Genomic DNA, 22,636 nt, shown 5'->3' with positions numbered 1-22,636 from the left:
TGGTAAGTCATGACTGTTGTAAAATGGGTCACTCACATGTCTGCTTTGATTTTACAATCTATTATACATTAAGCCAACGCCACAGTCATTTAACAAACCAATAGTTTGCTATGGGCTGGTTTTGCCAAAACCTGGAAGTAATACGAGTTGCAGCGGTGTGTGTGTGTGTGTGTGCATGCGTGCACACGTGCACGCGCCTGCATGTTTGTGTAGTTGTCGAAACTTTGGAATCAGGTCATAATTCCCTTGTGGAAGTCAGTCATAACTTCAAATGGTTGTTAAGTGACCAGTCATAAATGGAGGACTATCTGTAACATCATCTTGGGAATTATCACTCAGAGACAAGCAATTCATTTATTTATAACATTTATTTAGCAATTCCATCAAGTAGGATTGGAAATGCTGTAAAATCTCAAGTTGATATAATGTTATAATATATAGCATGGGATAATGTAATAGACATAGTTTTAAAAATTGGCACCAGTTGAAAGAAAACTCCTTGAATTTCATAACAAGTACTAATATTAAATACTATACTAAAGTACTAATATTAAATACTGTACAACCTGAGAAACTGATTTGCATTTTACAGTACTTTTTGGACAATTACCATTTTTTTTCTTAATGAGTCACAGTATTTAACAGAGCAAAGGAAAAAAAAGGAGGAATAAGTCTAAACATAAATAAAAGAAGTTACTGGAGCATATAATAATATTATTATTATGGTTGGTTGGTTGCATAGTCAGCCAAATATTTAAACTGGATTTGGCATTTCAATCTACCTCTCAAGTCCTTCCCAGTGACCTAGTTAAGATAGATGTTATTTTTAATAACATTAAATAATCACAAGATTGTGTTTAGTTGCAACCAAACGTGTCAGATGTTCAGACTGGATTTGACATTTTTGTCTGCCTATTATGTCCATCCCAAGGATCTGGGATAGGCAGATGTGGATGTTTGATGGTGTTAGAAGTATCGTCACAGGATGTAAGTTGTTCCAAGTAAAGCTGCCCTTTGCAATTGACTGATGATGAATTTGCCAGTGCCGAGAGTGTTCAAGTGGTGCTCCAATTGTTTTGGGATTGCACCCAAGGCAGCTGTTGCTATTGGTACTACCTTTGCTTTCTTTTGCCACAGTCGTTCTGTTTCTATTGGCAGGTCTTTGTATTTTGTTATCTTCTCCAGTTCTTTCTCTTCTATTCTAGTGACTTCAGGTACTGCCGTGTCCACAGTCCAGACTATTTTTATCAACTATTGTTAAGTCTGGTTTATTCTGTGGCTGGTGCCTGTCTGTTTGAATTCTAAAGTCCCAGAACACTTTAGCTTCTTCATTTTCTATTACTTTCTTTATTTTATGGACCCACCATCATTATTATGATTATTATTGGAGAATTTCACAAAGTATCAAAATCAAAGTTGAAAGATTATGGTATAAACTGGTGCCATGACCCAAAGGTTATGGGTGTCATAACAAAAATTATTGGATGGCACTTAGGAAATCTGTACATTGACAACATTTCCCTCTTGTTGTTGTTGTTAATTGCAAAGTCGTGTCCGACCCATCGCGACCCCATGGACAATGTTCCTCCAGGTCTTCCTGTCCTCTACCATCTTCTGGAGTCCATTTAAGTTCACACCTACTGCTTCAGTGACTCCATCCAGCCATCTCATTCTCTGTCGTCCCTTTCTTCTATTGTCCTCAATGTTTCCCAGCATTAGTCCCTTCTCCAGTGAGTTCTTCCTTCTCATCAGGTGGCCAAAGTATTTGAATTTCAACTTCAGGATCTGGCCTTCTACAGAGCAGTCAGGGTTGATCTTCTCTAGGACTGACCGGTTTGAACGTCTTGCAGTCCAAGGGACTCGCAGGAGTCTTCTCCAGCACCATAGTTCAAAGGCCTCAATTCTTTTGCGCTCAGCCTTTCTTATAGCCCAACTTTCACAGCCATACATTGCAACTGGGAAAACCATGGCCTGGACTATACGCACTTTTGTTGGCAGGGTGATGTCTCTGCTTTTTTGTATACTGTCTAGATTTGCCACAGCTTTCCTCCCCAGAGAGCGTCTTTTAATTTCTTGGCTGCAGTCCCCATCTGAGGTGATCTTGGAGCCCAGAAAAATAAAATCTGTCACTACCTCCATTTCTTCCCCATCTATTTGCCAGGAATTGAGGGGCCGGATGCCATGATTTTGGTTTTCTTAATGTTGAGTTTCAAGCCAACTTTTGCACTCTCCTTCTTCACCCGCATCAAGAGGCTCTTTAGTTCCTCTTCACTTTCTGCCATTAGAGTGGTATCATCTGCATATCTTAGGTTGTTGATATTTCTCCCGGCAATCTTAATTCCAACTTTTGATTCATCTAGCCCTGCCTTTCTCATGATGTGCTCTGCATATAAGTTAAATAGGCAGGGACGACAGTATACAGCCTTGCCGGACTCTTTTCCAATTTTGAACCAATCAGTGGTTCCGTGTCCAGTTCTCACTGTTGCTTCTTGACCCGCATATAGGTTTCTCAAGAGACAAATGAGATGGTCTGGTACTCCCATCTCTTTAAGAACTTGCCACAATTTGTTGTGATCCACACAATCAAAGGCTTTTGCATAGTCAATGAAGCAGAAGTAGATGTTTTTCTGGAACTCCCTAGCTTTCTCCATGATCCAGCGTATGTTGGCAATTTGATCTCTAGTTCCTCTGCCTCTTCGAAATCCTGCCTGTACTTCTGGTAGTTCTCGATCCACATACTGCTGGAGTCTAGCTTGTAGGATTTTAAGCATAACTTTACTAGCATGTGAAATGAGTGCAATGGTGCGATAGTTTGAACATTCTTTGGCATTGCCTTTCTTTGGAATTGGAATGTAAACTGACCTTTTCCAATCCTGTGGCCACTGTTGAGTTTTCCAAATTTGCTGGCAAATTGAGTGTAGCACTTTTACTGCATCGTCTTTTAAGATTTTGAATAGCTCAGCTGGAATACTGTCACCTCCACTAGCTTTGTTGTTGCTCAGATTTTCTAAGGCCCATTTCACTTCACATTCTAGGATGTCTGGTTCGAGGTCAGTGACCATCTCAGTGTGGTTATCTGGGACGTTAAGCTCATTCTTGTATAGTTCTTCTGTGTAGTTTTTCCATCTCTTCTTAATCTTTTCTGCCTCTGTTAGGTCCCTGCCATTTTGGTCCTTTATCATGTCCATCTTTGCATGAAACGTTCCCTTCATATCTCCAATTTTCTTGAAGAGATCTCTGGTCCTCCCTATTCTGTTGTTTTCTTCTATTTCTTTGCACTGTTCATTTAAGAAGGCATTCTTATCTCTTCTAGCTATTCTCTGGAATTCTGCATTCAATTGGGTGTATCTTTCTCTTTCTCCTTTGCCTTTCACTTCCCTTCTTTCCTCAGCTATTTGCAAAGCTTCCTCAGACAGCCATTTTGCTTTCTTGCATTTCTTTTTCTTTGGGATGGTTTTAGTTGCTACCTCTTGTACAATGTTGCGAACTTCCATCCATAGTTCTTCAGGTATTCTGTCTATCAGATCTAATTCCTTAAATCTATTTGTCACCTCTACTGTATATTCATCAGGGATATGATTTAGTTCATACCTGAGTGGCCTAGTGCTTTTCCCTACTTTTTTCAATTTAAGCCTAAATTTTGCAACAAGAAGCTCATGATCTAAGCCACAGTCAGCTCCCGGTCTTGTTTTTACTGACTGTATAGAGCTTCTCCATCTTTGGCTGCAGAGCACATAGACAATCTGATTTCTATGTTGACCGTTTGGTGATGTCCATGTGTAGAGTCGTCTCTTGGGTTGTTGGAAAAGAGTGTTTGTTATGACCATCGTATTCTCTTGACAAAATTCTATCAGCCTGTGCCCTGCTTCATTTTGTATTCCAAGGCCAAACTTGCCTGTTATTCCGGTTATCTTTTGGCTTCCTACCTTAGCATTCCAATCCCCCATGATGATAAGGACATCATTTTTTGGTGTTAATTCTATAAGGTGCTGTAGGGCTTCATAGAACTGGTCAATTTCATCCTCTTCAGCACCAGTGGTTGGGGCATAGATTTGGACTATTGTGATATTGAATGGTTTGCCTTAGATTCGAATTGAGATCATTCTGTCATTTTGGGGATTGTATCCCAGTATTGCTTTTCCTATTCTTTTATTGACTATGAAGGCTACTCCATTTCTTCTGAGGGATTCTTGCTCACAGTACCTGATGGTCATCTGAATTAAATTCACCCATTCCTGTCCATTTTAGTTCGCTGATTCCGAAGATGTCTATGTTCAGTCTTGTCATCTCTTTTTCGACTACGTCTAGCTTGCCTTGATTCATGGATCTTACATTCCAGGTCCCTATGGAGAAAAAATCTTTACAGCATCGGACTTTCCTTTCACCACCAGATATATCCACAGCTGAGCGTCCTTTCGGCTTTGGCCCAGTCGCTTCATTCTTTCTGGCGCTACTAGTACTAGCCCTCTGCTCTTCCCCAGTAGCATATTGGACACCTTCCGACCTGAGGGGCTCATCTTCCAGCGTCATATCTTTTTGCCTTTTAGTACTGTCCATGGGGTTTTCATGGCAAAGATACTGGAGTGGTTTGCCATTTCCTTCTCCAGTGGATCACATTTTGTTCCCTCTGTTAATTACAAAAGGCCACATTGCCTGGTTCCACACATATATTATGATATCCTAGATTCTCAGGAAGAACTTGATGTGTATGAAGGCCCATACGAGTTAAAAAACTGGCAGCTGTGATTTCACATTGTTGTGTAAATAGTAATAGTAGTAGTAGTAGTAGTAGTAATAATAATAATAATAATAATAATAGAAATAGAAAGACTGTGGCAAAGGCAAGCAAGGGTAGTACAATAGTAATAGGCATCTTGGGTGTGATCCCAAAACAACTGGAGCACCACTTGAACACCACATTGACAAATTCGCCATTAGTCCATTGCAAAAGGCGGCCTTACTAGGAACTGCTTCCATCCTGCAACAATATCTGTAATACCATCAAACATTCACATCTGCCTATCCCAGGTCCTTGGTATGGTCTCGATAGGTAGACAAAAATGCCAAATCCAGTCTGAACATCTGGCTGGCTATGCGATGATCAATAATGATAATAATAATAAAATCAGAAACTTGAAGACCACGAGGAGAAAAGGGAATGCTAGATTAGACCTAGGCTGCAGAAATCTTTGCTGCCATCTAGTCGTTATCTGGATTTCTGCACTCAGAATCGATAGCTGTATGTAAGATAAGGTATCTGGAACCAGAGAAGGGATTGCAGGTATAAAGCATTGTAGCAGGAGATGGGCCCTGTGGTTGATGAGACTAGAGAATTGTGAGTTGCTAAGCATGGTAGATCTCCAAGATGGAATAATTATTCAGTCCAATAATCATCCCAACACAAAGACGTTCCCTTGGTTATATTTCCATGGTCCCAAACTCACCATAAATGGTTCTGGCACTGGGCTTGTGAACGTCACCAAATAAGCTGGGAGACAAAATAGAAAAGTCAGATGACAACCTAACTTCTCCAGCCCAAATCCCCTGTCTTCTCAAACTTTGCTAGGTTTCCAGGCTCTCTGAGAATCCCAGAGGCTTACTAGCTATGTCCCTTGCAGTATTTCAACAAAATCCACAATTTATCCCCCAAAACAATGCTATAATTCAGGGGTCCCTAACTCCTGAGTGGAAGCCCACTACCGGGCCATTGTCAATTTGAAACTAGGCCGTGCGGCAAGCTGGTGCACACAGAGCTCAACTTGCTCCTCTCTCCTGCAGGGCCACCAAGCTGTATGTAAAGGTTGGGGATCCTTACTATTATTAGTGCCACTTGATTTTATTTATTTATTTATTTGTTTATTTATTTATTCAATTTCTATAGCCGCTCAACTCAACCAAATGATTCTGGGCAGCTCACAATTCTAAAATTCTAAAACAATTACAACAATTTAAAAGACATTAAAACAATAGCATGTTGCTTAACCCTCAGTGGGCCCCAGGCAAGGTTACACCCATCCATCTGGATGGTTTTTACCACAACCAGTAGCTCTTAAGCCTTAATTTCAAACTTGCATTTGAATAATAGTCCCAATGACACACACCCTTTGTCAATGCGGAAAAGAGGAAGGAATAGTACTAGTAGCTGTGCCACTGGACTTACCAAAGGCTACTGGAATGAGAGCAGAGTACAATATTGACTCTGAGCACACTCTGATCTGAGTTAATGGCCATTCCTATTTATTATGATGATCAAAAGCTTCGCTTCCCAGCAAGATGGACAGGAAATGGCAGTGACTAAGCAAGGAACAATGAAGTTGCTAATGAAGATTACTGGGATTGTTTTCAATCGTGCTAACATCCTAGCAGAAATTAGGGTTGCTTAAATTTCTAACAAGGAGAGCTCTCCTGGGTCTTTTAGAGGTCTCCTATAGCTTTGTATTACCTTAGAGAGGTGAGCACCTGAGAATACTTACTCAGGTTCTGGGGAAAAGTGTGAAGATCTTAATAAATCTTCCCCAACCTGGAGCTCTGCAGAGTTGGTATACAGTGTTCAATATACAGTGCTGCAGTTCCTATCAATCCCAAGCACACTGCTAGCTGGGGATGATGAGATTTATAACCCAATGTACCTAGAGATCACCCAGCTGAAGAAGGAAACAATGAAATCCATGAGCCATGTTCCCTAATTTCATCAGATCTTGGCTTCCAAAGCTTTCCAAAAACAGCAGTTGTCACTGCTGAAAAATTAAATAAAGGAGGGGAGAGATGCTGCTTAGGGAACAATTAGATAAGAAATGGTATAACCCTTGGCTGCATAACAGGTCGAAAAAGAAACTGAGGGAAAAAAAAACTCCTTAACCTAAGCATGGTAAAAGAAATGAGAAATTTGTACTTTCGGACTTGCAAGATTCTGCTAATGTAGCCTTACAATAAAGTAAAATTAGTTCATCTGGACATATTTTCTGTCTAGACCAGGGGTGTCAAACTTCCGGCCCATGGGCCAGATACATCATCCGGAAGCTGCGCTCACCCCATTGCCAGCAATGGCAAAAACGTCCCGATACGTTGTGTGACATCACATGACATTGCGAGTTTGACATGTCTGGTCTAGACTACCTGGGAAGGCTGATAGCTATTGTCTGGAGGTTGAGTCATGGCAACTGGACTTCTTTTCTTTTTCTTTTGGTTTGAAACATTTCTCTGCTTATTCAAGTAGCGTATTCAGTCTTCTTCTTAAGCTACCTGGATAAGCAGCAAAATGTTTCAAACAAACAAACAAACAAACAAGCCCAGTTGCTATGACTCAACTTCCAGACAACTCTACCTGGATGACTGAGAATCTTCACCAACATACTGACAGCTATCTGACTATAGCAGAGCTCTCCAAACCTCTGAAAATTGGATTAATTGGGGAAGGTCTGTGCTACAAACCAGTCGTAAAGTTGCCAAGGTTGGAGAGCCCTGCTATAAACAATTCTCTTATCTATTCCAATGTGTGATAGTTCTCCAGATAGCATTTAGAAGTTTTTCCCCCAGATCCTAAATATTTACTAAACAAAAGTGTTTTATCACACTTCTTCTGGGGAATAGGGCACACATTGTGAGATCTTCTCTGATACTGAAAACCAAGGCTAGTTTTCACAGAATGGATCTCACCAAAAGAAGTAACCAGAAAGAATCAGATACAGAATCAGATTCCATCACAGGGGTACCTCTTACCACGCAATGCCTTGGACCAGGGGTAGGCAACCTTGGCACTTTTATGACTCGTGGACTTCAATTCCCAGAATTTCTGAGCCAGCCATGCTGGTATTAAGATATACATTCTTTTTTTCTTACACACTTACCTTCCTGAATCACTCATGATGTCAGCAACTATATCTGAAATTCACACCACAGCCTTTTCACAAAGGAAGAGAAGAAAATGAGCAGTCTCTCCAAGCACAGGTGGCTTTTGTCTCACAGCTAAAAGAACAGCAGCCAATCCTTGATCTCCCACTGCAAGAACATTATGGTGTCAACATTCAGAATAAAACCAAACTCAAACCACAGTACCAAAAGTTCCAAATAGAAATTCAATAGATTTTTGCTTTTCGGGAATTATTTTCTGTTCAGTGCTGTGCCCCAATCTTTACCTACCAAGTCCATTTCATCTGGATTGAAGTTGCCTAAATAATATTCATGGAAAATTCAATCTGGAAACTGCAAGATTTGGTGAAGCACTTTGCATGGTAGCTTGGTCTAGTGGTTAAGGCACAAGGCTAGAAAGTAGGAGACTGTTCAAATCCCGCCTTAGCTATGAAAGCCGGCAAGGTAAATTTGGGGCAGTCCCTCTCTCTCTCTCTCAGCCCAACCCACCTCACAGGATTGTTATTGTGGAGAAAATAGGAGGAGGAAGGTGTGTTAAATATGTTCACGTCCTTGAGTTATTTGTAAAAATAATAAAGGGAGATATAAATAAATGTAAATAAAACATAAATAAATCAATTTTTCATATCTGAGGACTAACATGCTACATAAATTTAAATCCAAGACTTTTTCCCCTGGAAAACTCTGATTGCCCAGTCTGAGGAAAACAAGAAATGCCAGTGCCAAAAAGATATATTGTTCGTTTCCACTTTCTTTAATGTCTTCATTAACTGTCAGTTGTATTGATTTATGGGCTAGTTACATTTCTTCAGTTACATATCTACATGTTACTTTATGCTCCAAAAGGCTCAGGGTGCCTTATACAGCTTTCCTTTTAATTTTACCACAGTTCTGGATGGTAGGTTAGACTGAGAAATTGTATCTGGCTTGACTTTACACAATGAACGAAACTCTGAGTTTGTTTTCGGTCAGCTTTGGTCAAATGTAGCCTCAGTTCACACAATAGGCCAATCCATAACATAATTTGCTTGGTTTCAAGTTGATGCATTTGACTGAAGCATTGTACTTTGTAAACAATAGTTCACAGTTGAATTTGTACAAACCCAGCTAATAAGTTGTTTGTTGTTCCCAAAAACTTGATGAAACATACCCCATGGCTTAACATAACAGTTCATTTAGCAGTACTGCTGATGTGGGGCCTGGCCCAAATTTACTGTTGCCTAGGAAACACAGTAAAACAGATTACTTGAAATAGCCTTTTGTTTCTCCCCAGAATACAGTAACATTACTCTACTTTACTAACAGATAATTAATTCCTCATTGCTGGAATCCATTAGATCACCCTTTTGTGACTTGAACCCTCTGAGTTTGTTGGTGTGCAGTTCCCATGAGGAGTAAACACTGGAGTCCAACACATTTAAAGCTCACCCATTTTGGAAATGCCACACATTAAACCAGTGTTTCCCAACTCCAGCAAGTTTAAAATATGGGACTTCAATTCCCAGAATCCTCTAGGCAGCATTTGTGGACCTCGACTCCCAGAATCCCCTGGCCAACATCTGGACTTCAACTCCCAAAATCTAGCAGTATGTTGGCTGGAGAATTCCAGAAATGGAAGTTTAGGCATCTTAAATTTGCCAAGGTTGGAAAGCAGTGCCTTAAACAACAGTAATAGTATTGAGTAAAAAGCAGTCAATGGTTTATTTTAAAAGCTCACTCTAAACTATTATTTGATTATTTGTACATTAACTGACAAAACCATCGTAACCTGGTTCCACACCAACATGAAAAACTGTAAGCTATGCTTTAGAAACCAGAGTTGGCTGAGTTTGCATCAACAATACAAAACTATAAAACATGATTTCAAAATCACTGCTTGTTTTCCACCAACATGCAAAACTGTAAACCATAGTGTAGAAATCAGAGTTGGTAGAGTTCACATAATCAGGCAGCCAAAACAAACAAATTGTACAAAGGCTTAACACGAAATGAAGTCGATCCATTAAGGAAAAATTTATAGCATAACTTTTCAATGCATAAGTTACCTATGAGGATTTTAATCCATATCAGAGTATCTGGAAGGTATGTAACTAAGATCTGTTTCTCACCACACCCACTCTTAGTTTATCAGACCAACCCCTGTTGTCTTTTGGGGGAGAGGCTTGCTGCATGCATTTATTATCTATTTACTAGTGAGAAAGCCTGCAAAGGTATCAGTAGACTTTTGCAATTGTGTCTTTAATGGTGCCATTTAGCAATAAATTATGAGTATTCTAACAACTAGCCACCATTTAGCAGTGGTTAGAACACAGTACTGCAGGCTAATTCTGCTGACTGCCAACTGCAAGCAGTTCGATCCTTACAGGTTCAAGGTTGACTCAGCCTTCCAAGGTTGGTAAAATGAGGACCCAGATTGTTGGGGGCAATAGGCTGATTCTGTAAACCACTTAGAGAGGGCTGTAAAGTACTGTGAAGCGGTATATAAGTCTAAGTGCTATTGCTATTTAAGACATGGTTAAAAACAAGGCTTAATTAGATACGTTTGGTTGTTATAGAAATGGCTAGTATATACTAAGTATGTAAAAGTAAAAGTTGAGGCTGTGTTTTATCTGTGCTGAAAAAGTTGGAAGTTAATGGGGTTTTTCCTTCTTTTTTCCCTCACACCACTCTTCTCTTTTCCCCACTTTCCCCTTCCCCATTTCCCTTTTATATTTGTTTTCATTGTATTTATATGATAATTTCAATAAAAACCATATGTATGTACGCAATATGCTGCAAATAAGAAAACAATGCATCAGGCGTTTTTTGGAAGGGTGTGTACTTTTGTGTGCCTGCCTGTTAAAGAAAGGAAAATAACTTAGCACGGTTTCTTCCTAAGATCTTGCAAATTGCCACACCTCTTCATGACACGGGGTAACAACTTTGTTTATTAAAGGTGGGTTGCCACTTTCTTCAATGGCTGACCAATGCCACCACTCCACTCCCTTGTTTTATACCACAAATGTTCTTTGGGGAAAGAGAAATTTGCACAAGGTGCTTTTGGCTAAAAGCCTGAAGTAAAGGCTTAAAATACTCTTTACTTGAGGCAAGGAGAGAAAAGGGAGCTGGACTGTCAGTTCTTTGCAAAATCTACATAAAAGATCCAGCCACAGATTTGTCCACACAGATCTAGCAACTATGAGCAATAATTAATATAGAAGTGTTGGTGATGATGGGAGTTGTTGATTTTTTTCAGTTAGGTGATGTTTTGGGTTTCAGGTTCAGGGTGGAGAAGGGCCACTGCTTAACCATCTCCTCTTTCTTCTGCTAGCTATCCAGATGAGACGTATTTTAAAGAACAGCCAACCATCTTTCCTGTGCTTGAACACCCTTAGGAACAAATGTTCAAAGTGACTGTGGTGTACAGCTAGTCCTCAACTTAACAGCAGTTCATTTAGTGAGAGTTCAAAGGTACAATGGCACTGGAAAAAGTGACTTAGGACCTCTTTTCACACTTACGACAATTGCAGCATCCCCATGGTCACATGATCAAAATTCAGACGCTTGGCAAGTCGTGTTTATGACAGTTGCAGTGTCCTGGGGTGATGGGATTATCTTTCGCGATTTTCTGACACCCAAAGTCAATGGGGAAGCCAGATTCACTTAACAACCATGTCATTAACTGAACAACTGCAGTGATTCATTTAACAGCTGTGGCAAGATTCACCTAACAAATGTTTCATTTAGCAACATAAATTTTGGGCTCAATTGTGGTCGTAAGTCAAGGATTCCCTGTACTTCCAATGACACAGATGCTACATCTTTTTCTGGCATGCAAGGTAATAAAAAAGCATAGAATGGTAATCCTTTGACCAAAGGAGGTTTGAATCATTGTTAAACCATGGCTAGATATTGATTCTTTATTAGGAGTTCTGGATATTATGCCCAAAATCTATTCACCCTAATCCAAGGATGGTTGTAATGAACCCACAAAAGTAACAAAACCCCTTTGACCACACAGTGTGGACTTTCCCAACATCATTTACTGCAGTTTTGCTCTCCACATTTAGTTTTAGTTCCTATTACCAGTAGTCCTCTCACTTACAACCATTCTTTTAGTGACCATTCAAAGTTACAATGGCACTGAAGAAAGTGTCATGTCCATTTTTCACACTTACGACCATTGCAGCATCCTCATGGTCATATGATCATAACGCAAATACGTACCAATTGGCATGTATTTATGGTGGTCTGCAGTGTCCCGGAGTCATGTGATCATTTTTTGCGAACTTCTAACAAGTAAAGTCAATGGGGAAGCCAGATTCACTTAACAACCGTATCGCTAACTTAACAACTGCAGTGATTCACTTAACAGCTATGGCAAGGAAGATTGTAAAATGAGTAAAAAGTCACTTAACAACTGTCTCACTTAGAAACAGAAATGCTGGGTTCAATTGTGGTCGTAAGCTGAGGACTATCTGTATCTTCCTTCAGAGAATTTAAGGCTACGGTGTGCATTTTGGTGTTACTCCCCAGTCTTGTTTCTTAGCCTCTTTTCTCATTTTTAAAATGGATATCCTGCCTTTTGGCCAACATGGGTGCAAACAAAGCAGTACGCAGTGTGAGAACTCCAAGAACGCCCATTTATCAGGAGCACTTTTTTTCTGTTCCTTGTTCAAACGCACAATGCCATGCGCACACACTTTCTCTGAGTTTTAAGGATCGGTCATTTTTCTACATGCAAATTGTTGGTCTTGGTAGTGGGTTCAGTTCCAGCTCCAGGGTTTTAGGACTAATCTGTTCAAAATGGTAGATAGGAGCAATACTGTACCCTGTGGTGTGATTGTGACTGAATTATAACTTTCCACAGCCTCAATCAAGAGAGGACATTAGGAGCTCCTGACCAGCTCAATCCCCACCTTACACAATGAATTATCAGACTGCAACAATCACACTTCGTTTCAATCTTTCTTTGAGTTCCTGGTTGCTCAACTTCAGAGTCAGCTTTTGATTAAGTTTCCGTGATTCAAGTGCCCTTCTCAGGGAACGCAGAGTATTATCCTCTAATGTGGAATGGACAAACTGTGAACACAGAACCTTTTTTAGCCGAGGGGCTCTCTGAGCTTGGCAGTTTCCTTGCGGATGTTTCATTACCCAAAAGATGTTACCTAGTTTGGGTAATGAAACATCTGCAAAAAAACCAACCAAGCTCAGAGAGCACCAAGGACGCCTCATTTAAACCCTGAGTTACAAATATATTCCTTTTTTGGTAACTCTTCTAGCTATAATTGCTAACCACTGATAGCACTGTTCTCACAATTTTGCAATAGAGAACATCCCAAAACCGCACCGCACATTTAAAAAAACAACAACCCCAAATTCAGGGAAAAAGGGACATCCTGGCTGATATATATGATATGATCGTATGACTCCTGCCTTGAGTAAGGGGTTGGACTAGAAGACTTCAAAGGTCCCTTCCAGGCCTGTGATTGTATGATTCTATATGGCTTCAGCCTTCCTCCTGCCTGCCTATTCCACCCTTATTTGGGTATCATTAGACTCTCCATTGTGGCTGAAAATCCTGCTAGATATATTAAGCACTGCCCGTGGCTTCTGAAGTGATGTCCACTTCTGTTGAAATGCTGATGGCTCTGATCAGTTTTCCTCAAATCTGATGCCCTCCAGAAAGATAGGCGATGTACTCAAATCTGCACTTTTCAACTACTTGGAAGCACGGGGTGAAGGAAAACTACTTTGATCTCAATTCAAAGCCCAGATTCCAGGTCCCTGGAAGTGGTGGTGAGGTTCCTAACCACCTTACTCTGTTCCCCAAATCTCTTTGTGAGAGATTCACAAAGAGGTCTTTTTGGTCGTACCCATCAGACCTATCCCAAGGAATTTATCTTGGACATCCCCATATTATTGAAGTTACTTACTGCGCAAAACCACCTGGTCTTCTCAGCTCTTTGGTTCCGCTTCTATCATTTCTCCTAAGGACACAAAGCTAGGAACATCTGAAGTGGCACGTAGAAATTATGAACTACTTGAATGACTTACTGGTCCCTTTACGAGCAAACCTCCTAGCTGGGCCACACCCCTTGCATACCTGGACAGCTAGTAGAAGCTTAGTTGCTGAGGTGTATTACTTTACACTCTCCCTGGCACAGAAACCACTTGAAACACTACTTAAAATGCAGGAAGGGGTGGGTCTCTTCTAAATAGCAAATTTCCTACATGGATTAGCATACCACTTAAAAACAGATAGTGTAATGATCTCACAAGCAGAGATTCTGTGATATATAAATATATGCAGTGCTTTTTTTGTAAAAATAAAAAAAGTGCCGGAACTCACACACATTATACAACCCACCTTGCCTATCCTACAAGGTTCCATCCAAAAAAGGTGCCGGAACTTCATTCTGAGCGTTCTATAAGAAAAAAAGCCCTGAATGAATATATATTCATATATATATGAATATATATTCATTCTCTTCTCTCCTTGATTAGTTTCCATCCATTGTTTCTTATCTTGCCTCCTACAGATCACAACACACCTGAAAATGCAGTCATGGTGTGTGGTGGATTTTTTAATACATCCCATGGAGTTTGTGAAACAGGAAGCCATTACTTCAAATACAGAGTCCTGTACTTTCTATTAAATCATGGGATGACTAATGAAGGACAAAAGAACAGATCTTTTAGATTCTTCCTCTGCAATAAAGATGAATTGGTGTACCCAGCAGACATAAATTAACTTTCCTCACTCAGGCCATGCAGAAAGATAGGTTTTCTTTAGAGCTGTTGACATAGTTTTCTTCTGTGCTTTTTTTCTAAAAAAAAAAAAAAAAAGGTGCTGGAACTCACACACGTCATACAACCCGCCTTGCCTACCCTACAAGGTTCCATCCAAAAAAGGTGCCGGAACTCTGTTCTGGGCGTTCTGTGAGAAAAAAAGCCCTGGTTTTCTTCTTCCAGGCTGCTGTTGAAACTTCTCATTAAACCAAATGGCCTCCAGTCTTGGTTCCCATGAAAGTTCTTTTATAGCTTCCTTAAAAATAATAAAAAGGGTAGAGTATTTGGAAAGAAACAAATGTGGTTGTGTCAATGAGATTTTTAATGATCTTTCTGCCTTCTTTTATAACTTGCAATAGACACTGATGCCAGACAAGCAGGTTGTTACGAGAAATGATGAGATTACCTTTGTATCTTATGGTCATGAGGTTCTAAGGCAGGGGTGTCAAACTCACAATGTCACGTGACGTGTCACAATGCATCACAACTTTTTTTCCATTGGTGGCAATGGGGTGGGTGCGGTTTCGCCATGACGCATCCGGCCCGCAGTCCGGCAGTTTGACATCCCTGTTCTAAGGAATACTGAAAGGCCCTTGTCTGGGGATGGGGGGGGGGGGAAGGAGGAGGTAACTGAAGAGAGAGAAACCATCAATTCCTTTGGTATGGATCAGAAAAAGCCATCTACCGATAGCTATTTATCCCTAGGCCAAAGGATGATTTGAGGTAGAAGATCCAGCCCTGCAGCTAGGCAGATAAGAGCAGTGGCCTGCTTGAACCAGAGTTTCCATTGTACATTATGTAGGGCTCTGGGTTGGATATGCAGAACAATCAGCACAGTAAATAAAATGAAGGAGAACTGCTCCTTTTCATCCTGTAACAAAAGATTAGCTGTTTGGCACCTCGGCACAAGGGTGTTTCCATTCATTCAGTTTTGGGTATGAATACAAACACAAAATATTTTTTATAATGTAATAAAAGAGGCACAGTTCCCATTCTGTTTATTCGTAATGCAGCTATTTCCAGATTAGTCTATTATTAGATGCCAAGGCTGGAGAAGCAAGTCAGACTGCTTATCCCTCCAGGTCTCTGTTACCTACTCTGCTGGCAGATGGCTCTTCGTGGCACACTTCCAATCACAGAGAGGCAGTGATTATATCTGGCGCTTTCAGCATGCAAATCAAGTCTCTGCTAAAAGCAGACTTTTTCTACTTCCCCTTTTTTCCATAGTAATTTTATTAAAAATGACAATTAAAAAGAGAAAAACTAATACAAACTAAAAAAATAAAAGGATAAAAAATAGAAAGCACAGGAAAAATAGAAAAAATAAGAATATAGTAAAGAATAAGAAAATAAAGAAATGGCTTCCCTTCAAGTACTGTATAAATAATTTTACTAACTTAATCACCTCCCAAAATAAAACAAATAATTTCTTCCCATATCCCATTTCTTATCTATAAACAAAATCCTTAAAGTGTTACCATTTCAGTTCTGGTTAAATGTTACCTATTTTAACCTTGATCAAAAGGGTTAAATGTTACCTATTTTAACCTTGATCAAATAAACCAATTTTATATTGCTTTTCTTTTTTTTAACAATCTTGATCTTTGCACCTTTCCAATGTCCTAAAGTTTTATTTCATTTTTTCTTCTCACAAAATACTTCAAAGTTTTAACAAGCCTCTTCTGTAAACCCAATACAGGAAAATTGTCCAGGCCACTCTCTTGATTTGTATCTGTCAGGCACAAAAAACCAGGCCCACATGTGAAGGTTCAAATTAAATGATTTATTACCAAGCCTATGCCCGGGAATCTTCTCAAATTATAGCCAGCACCTGGTTAGGGATAGATAAAGGCCAATGGCATTTGAGAGAGTGGTGGCAGTTGTAATGATGTAATGTAATTATTCTAAACTGATGCCTCTTTTAATCCCTTCGATTCTGCCAGGTCTCCTCCTACAATATCCCTTTTAATTATTAAGATATCATATGGTTTCTTTTGTATGTCCATTGTAGCATCTTTTTCCTTATCATTCTTAAATCTGTCATTTTTAAATCCACTTTCAGATTAGTGTCAATCTTATGAGTCAATCTAGAGGCAGACACTTTTAAAATTGACTTCTGAGTCCATATCCTTCAATAGTCAAATGTTTAAATATTTTGCTTCATTCTGTATTAATAAATCAAACTGAAGTCTTCTTTAATTGTAATCTTCAGGTTCTTCTGGTTCCCCTTGTTTAGGGTTTCTTACCACTTTTTAAAAATAGAATTCAAAACAAAAAACATTTTCCCACAGGAAGGATTCTTATAATTAATTCTTCGTGTTTTTGTGATCACTGCCACACTGCCTGTTTGTCCAGGAGCCTATGAAGAGGCTCGGCTACACTCGCCTTGTTTGGAAGGAAGGAGTTGTAAAAGTTCAGAAGGCTCAGAAAGGCCTGTAGTTCGGCCTTGGACTTTGGCCTAGGACAGGGGTAGGCAACCCAAAACACTCAAAGAGCCACTTGGACCCGTTTCCCACCAAAAACAAAACACTGGGAGCCGCAAAACCCTTTTGATATCTAAAATGAAGATAATACTGCATATATCCTTTTTTACCTTTATTATAGGTGTGTGTATGTGTGTGTGTGTGTGTGTATACACACACACACACACACACACATATATACATTAAAAATAAAAGTAAAAATATGACTCTTGGGAATATCCATACTATTAAAACAATGATCACCAAGAGAATGCTTTAAGAGAATAAAATTACATACACACACAGATAAAAAAAGGATATATGCAGTGTTATCTTCATTTTAGATGTCAAAAGGGTCTCTCTCCCCCTCCCTCTCTATCTGCCCTTGGTCTGCCACTCCTCTTCCCCCACTCTCTCTCCCCTCTCTCTCTCTCTTTCTCTCTCTCTCTTTCTCCCCCCCCCTCCTATCTGCTGCTCACCTGGCAAGCTTCAAGCTGTTGTCCAACAACCTCCGGGGTAGGCAACCTCGTCTCTTTTATGACTCATGGACTTCAACTCCCAGAATTCCTGAGTCAGCCTAGCTGGGCTAGCTAGCTCTCTCCTGCCCTTCCTGCTTCCTGCTTCCTTCAGAGACGCAGCAAAGGGAGGAGCTCCGCCCAGAAAGCTTTTCAGCTCCTCGGAGAACACTGTGAGTGCACTCTCTTTTACACACACACACACACACACACACACACAGACACACAGAGAGAGAGAGAGAGAGAGAAGCAGGGAAGTGCAATTGCCTCTCTCTGTCTCTGTCTCTCTCTGCAAAGGCAGAGGAGGCTGGGAGCCACAGGGGAAGGCTCAAAGAGCCGCATGCGGCTCCGGAGCCGCAGGTTGCCGACCTGTGGCCTAGGAGCATGCATAATGGCTTTCAATTTGGATTCAGCAGGGTGAATCCCGGTAGCATCAATTTTGAATCCCAGAAAATCTGTAGAAGGCACCCCAATTTTACATTTGTCCTTCTTAAGTTTGAGGCCCGTTTTCCTGAACCTCAGCAGGACAGCCCTTAATCTCTCAGCTAAGTTGTGTGTAGAGTCTCCAGCAATTAAGACATTGTCAAAATAGGGGCAAACCCCTGGTATACCCTGTAGTGTGTTTTCCATTATGCTTTGGAAAATTCCAGGAGCCACATTTACTCCAAATTGTAACCTCTTTACCTTGAACACTCCCCTGTGGGTCACAATGGTTTGTGCTACAGCAGCATCATCATCAACAGGCAGCTGTTGATACGCCTGAGCTAGGTCAAGCTTTGCAAAGACACGCCCCCCCTTGAGGGAGGCCAGAATATGACTGACCATGGGAACAGGATAGGCATGTTGCTGCAATGCCTTATTCAGAGTGCATTTGTAATCTGCACAGATGCGAATGTCCCCATTTGCCTTAAGAGGCATGACAATGGGGGTCTCCCACGGACTGGAGTCGACAGGTTCTAAAACTCCTTGCTGAATCAATTTGTCCAATTCAGTGTCAATTTTACCTTTCAAAGCAAAAGGGACCCTTCTTGCTTTAATTCTAATAGGGTTGACAGAGGGGTCTAACTTCAGTGACACAGGGGGTCCTTTGTACGTGCCCAGCTGTGGGCTGAAAACATCTGCAAATTCTTTGCAGACTTCTTGTAGGTCTATTGTTTGCAAGCTATTGAGCCCTGTAACATGTATTCCCAAGGCCTCAAACCAATCTTCGTTCACCCCCTACTACTATTACATCTAGTGGACCTTCAAAATCCTTATACTGTACATTAAGGGTGGCCTCCCCCTTAACACACACTCTGGAGTTTTGAAAGTCTGTTAACACAATGTCGGAAGGCCTCAGCTTGGCCTGAAATCCGCTGCCAGAACAAATCTTCCTAAACGTGTGCATGGAAATGATTGAAAGTGCAGACCCCGTATCCAGTTCCATAGCCAATGGAACCCCTTGTAGCTTCACTTTAAGTGACAGCTTTTTCTTGATGGGCTTGTGTGTGCCTGTCCTATAAATGCTTCTTCGCGAAGCGCAGAAACCCACCCTGTTTTGGCTGGGGACCCTGGTACCTTTCAGGCGCAATTCTTCCCGAGGTTGTACCTTCTGACGTCCTAGACACACAGCTGCAATGTGTCTCTGTTTTCCGCATGCCCTGCAGATAGCGGAGCGGAATCTACAATCGGTCCTCTTGTGGCGAAGAGCTCAGGAAGAGCTTTCCTTCTGTTTTCCTTCCTTCGTGGGGTAGAGACGGTCTACTTCATCGTCAGGATCCTCCTCTGGGTTCCTTTGGACTCCTTCCTGGTGCACGGACACAGCTTCTGGAGTGCTTCTGATCGGCCTCATGTTCTTGATGGCGCCGCCCACTGCCTCTTCTGCGGTAACCTCTCTCAAGGCATCTTGGAATGATAAGTCTTCTTTAGCGAAAAGTCTCTGCTGCAATTCTCTATGCCTCAGTCCGCATACAAATCTGTCTCTCAGCCGTTCTTCTAGATCCTTGAACTCGCAGTGTTTAGCGGCTTTTCTTAGCACAGCAATGTATTCTTTGGCTGATTCTCCGGGTCGCTGATCCCTCTGTTCGAAGGTGTGGCGCCACGCGATGACGGACAACTTTGGCTGGAAGTGTTCCTTTAGTAGTTTTTTGAGATCTGTGTAGTTAACAGATTCTAGAGGTGCAGGTGCTGCTATGTTTTCAGCGATTTCGAATGCATCTTGACTGCAAACGCACAGCAGGGTGGCAGCTTTTAAACTATCTTCTCTTACTTGGTTGACTTTAAGATAGTTTTCCACCCTGGCTACGTAGGACTCCCATCTTTCCGGATGCGAGACGTTGAATTCTGAAAGTCTTCCAACTTTTGCCATTTTTGTAGAAAAGGAAAGGTCTATCAGCCAGCCTACCCCCGATGCTCGCTGGATTGGCGGGCAGCTGCCGAGTCAACGCCGTTCCTACTGCTCAGGACTCTAGGGTAAGCTTACACCTGTCTTCAGTCGATGTAAGGCAATCCCATCCTCGTCGCCAGTGTTAAGTCCTTCGCGAAATGGCAATGACACGAGAAGCAGTTGTAGTTCTCAGGAACTCTTTATTGCTGTTCAGCATACTGGTTACAAGACGCCGACAACGCCCAAATCTCCTTGCTCCTTTTATAGGCGATTCCCGGGCCAAACTGCAACATTTGGCATGCTCGCACCCGCGCATGCGCGCGAGTGCTGGCGACAGCCAGTCTGGTCCCGGGCAGCTTGCACCTGCCCAGGACCGTTGCAATGCCCCGAGCCTGCTCTCACAGGCTCAGGACATAACAGGCAGGAAACCCTATACCATTTCAGACAAACGGTTGTCCAATCTATTCTTAAAAACTTCCAGTGTTGGAGCATTCACAACTTCTGGAGGCAAGTTGTTCCATCAATTAATTGTTCTCACTGTCAGGAGGTTTCTCCTTAGTTCTAGGTTGCTTCTCTCCTTGGTTAGTTTCCATCTGTTGCTTCTTGTCCTGCCCTCAGGAGCTTGACTCCCTCTTCTTTGTGGCAACCCCTGAGATATTGGAACACTGCTATCATGTTACCCCTAGTTAGTGCTTTTTTTGAAAAAAAAAAAAAAGTGCCAGAACTCACATATGTCATACAACCCACTTTGCCTACCCTACAAGGTTTACCTTTGTGGTTGAAAAAAAAATCCCTTCACTTTTTAATGTATCAAAAAGACTAGGATTTTGTTCAAGGCAACTCTGGAAAATCCATCAAAGAAAGTGCCGGAACTCTGTTCCGGTGTGTTCTATGACAAAAAAAAAAAAAAAAGCCCTGTCCCTAGTCCTTCTTTTGATTAAACTAGACATACCCAATTTCAGCAACCATTCTTTGTATGTTTTAGTCTCCAGTCCCGATCATTTTTGTTGCTTTTCTCTGCACCCTTTCTAGAGTCTCAACTTCTTTTTTAACATTGTGGTGACCAAAACTGGATGCAGTATTCCAAGTGTGGCCTTACCAAGGCATTATAAAGTGGGATTAACGCTTCACATGATCTTGATTCTATCCCTGTTAATGCAGCCTAGCACTGTTGGCTTTTTTGGCAGCTGCAGCACACTGCTGGCTCATATTTAAGTGATTGTCCACTAAGACTCCGAGATCCCTCTCAGTTACTATCGAGGTACCACCTATACTGTACCTATGTATTTAGTTTTTCTTGCCTAAATGTAGAACCTTACTTTTTTCACCATTGAATTTCATTTTGTTAGATAGCGCCCAGTGTTCAAGTCTGTCAAGATCCTTCTGTATCTTAAGCCTGTCTTCTGGAGTGTTGGCTATTCCTGCCAGCTTGGTGTCATCTGCAAATTTGATGAGTTCCCCATCCTCCAAATCACTGAAGATGTTGAAGAGCACTGGGCCTAGAACAGAGTCTTGGAGAACTCCACTGCATACTTCCCTCCATGTAGATTCAGTTCCATTGAGGAACTGCAGTTGGTCAGCCAGTTATGAATCCATCCGGTGGTGATGCTGTCTAACCCACATTTTTTATCTTATCTAGTAGTAGGTTGTTTATTTCAAAAGGAAAAAAAACGTTAAAGTCCTTAAACATATATTTAAATTTTCTTTGACTAAGTATTGCTGAAAACAAACCTAGTGCTGTAAAACCTGTCAATTCAAAGGTTCCCAATAACAGAAAATTAATAAACAATGTCCAAAAGTGATTAGAAAAGGAAGTATATAAATCCAGTCTCCTTTTACAAAGGAGGAAATCATAGTTTCGGATATATGGTTATTCCCTCATCTCGCATAACTGCAGTATTTTTAAAGAGATGAGACAAAAGATGGGAGACAAAAGAAATCTCACCAGACAGAACTTTTAGTAGGACTGGGAAAAAAAATCTTTATAATCCAAAATGCTGCTGAATTTATTCTGGAGTTCAAACGTCTACATGTTTCTGTAGCCAGATTCTTAGCATAGGAGACATCTATATTAAATATGTAGTAAATCATCTTCAATTTTAATTAGCCTATTATTTTAAAAATATGCAGCTTCTATTAAGTTGTTCCATGTAACATTAACTAAGAACACACTTCCTTCCTCATGTAGCAGAGTATTGACGAGGATTTTGAAAAAAATAACCCAAACAAAAACAAATTCAGGGAGCAAAATTTGCTGCCACTTTTTATTTTAAAATGAGCGTACAATCTGTGTCCCTCCGGACCACTTAAATTACGATTCAACAGTAGTATTTGGAGAAATTAAAAATATTATATGAATCAAGGCCTTCCAACCTTAGCAATTCTAAGAGTTGTGGACTTCAACTCCAAGAATTCTACAGTCAATCATGCCAGCAGTGGAATTCTGGGAGTTGAAGTCTACAGGCCTTAAGTTGCCAAGGTTGGACACCTCTGATACAAATGGACTCATGTTCATGAAAATACTGAATCTTTAATTACCCCCACCTTTTAGGGCAGGGGTCCTCAACCTTGGCAACTTTAAGACTTGTGGACTTCAACTCCCAGAATTCCTCAGCCAGCAAAGCTGAGTCTTAAAGTTGCCAAGGTTGAGGACC

The 22,636-nt window shown here is 40.9% G+C and overlaps 1 protein-coding gene across 1 annotated transcript in view; it reads right to left on the bottom strand.

The window, feature by feature from the left end:
* The window catches only part of EPS8L1 (EPS8 like 1), a 49,209-nt gene extending 35,233 nt beyond the window's left edge, over window positions 1-13,976 (bottom strand). The window contains exons 1-3 of the mRNA XM_039335142.1: window positions 13,785-13,976; window positions 7,848-7,998; window positions 5,445-5,488 (exon numbers count right to left, since the gene is read on the bottom strand). Of these exons, the coding sequence (XP_039191076.1) occupies window positions 5,445-5,488; window positions 7,848-7,864 (61 nt within the window). The 5' untranslated portion in view covers window positions 7,865-7,998; window positions 13,785-13,976. The remainder of the gene's footprint in view (window positions 1-5,444; window positions 5,489-7,847; window positions 7,999-13,784) is intronic.
* Window positions 13,977-22,636: the final 8,660 nt, after the last annotated feature.

This window comes from Crotalus tigris, unplaced genomic scaffold, assembly GCF_016545835.1.
Source record: "Crotalus tigris isolate CLP2741 ecotype Arizona unplaced genomic scaffold, ASM1654583v1 scf7180000017639.5415321, whole genome shotgun sequence".
In the NCBI taxonomy this organism is placed as follows: Eukaryota; Metazoa; Chordata; class Lepidosauria; order Squamata; family Viperidae; genus Crotalus; species Crotalus tigris.
Note: the sequence above shows the minus strand (reverse complement) of the source record. Positions and strands in the feature narration are given on the sequence as shown.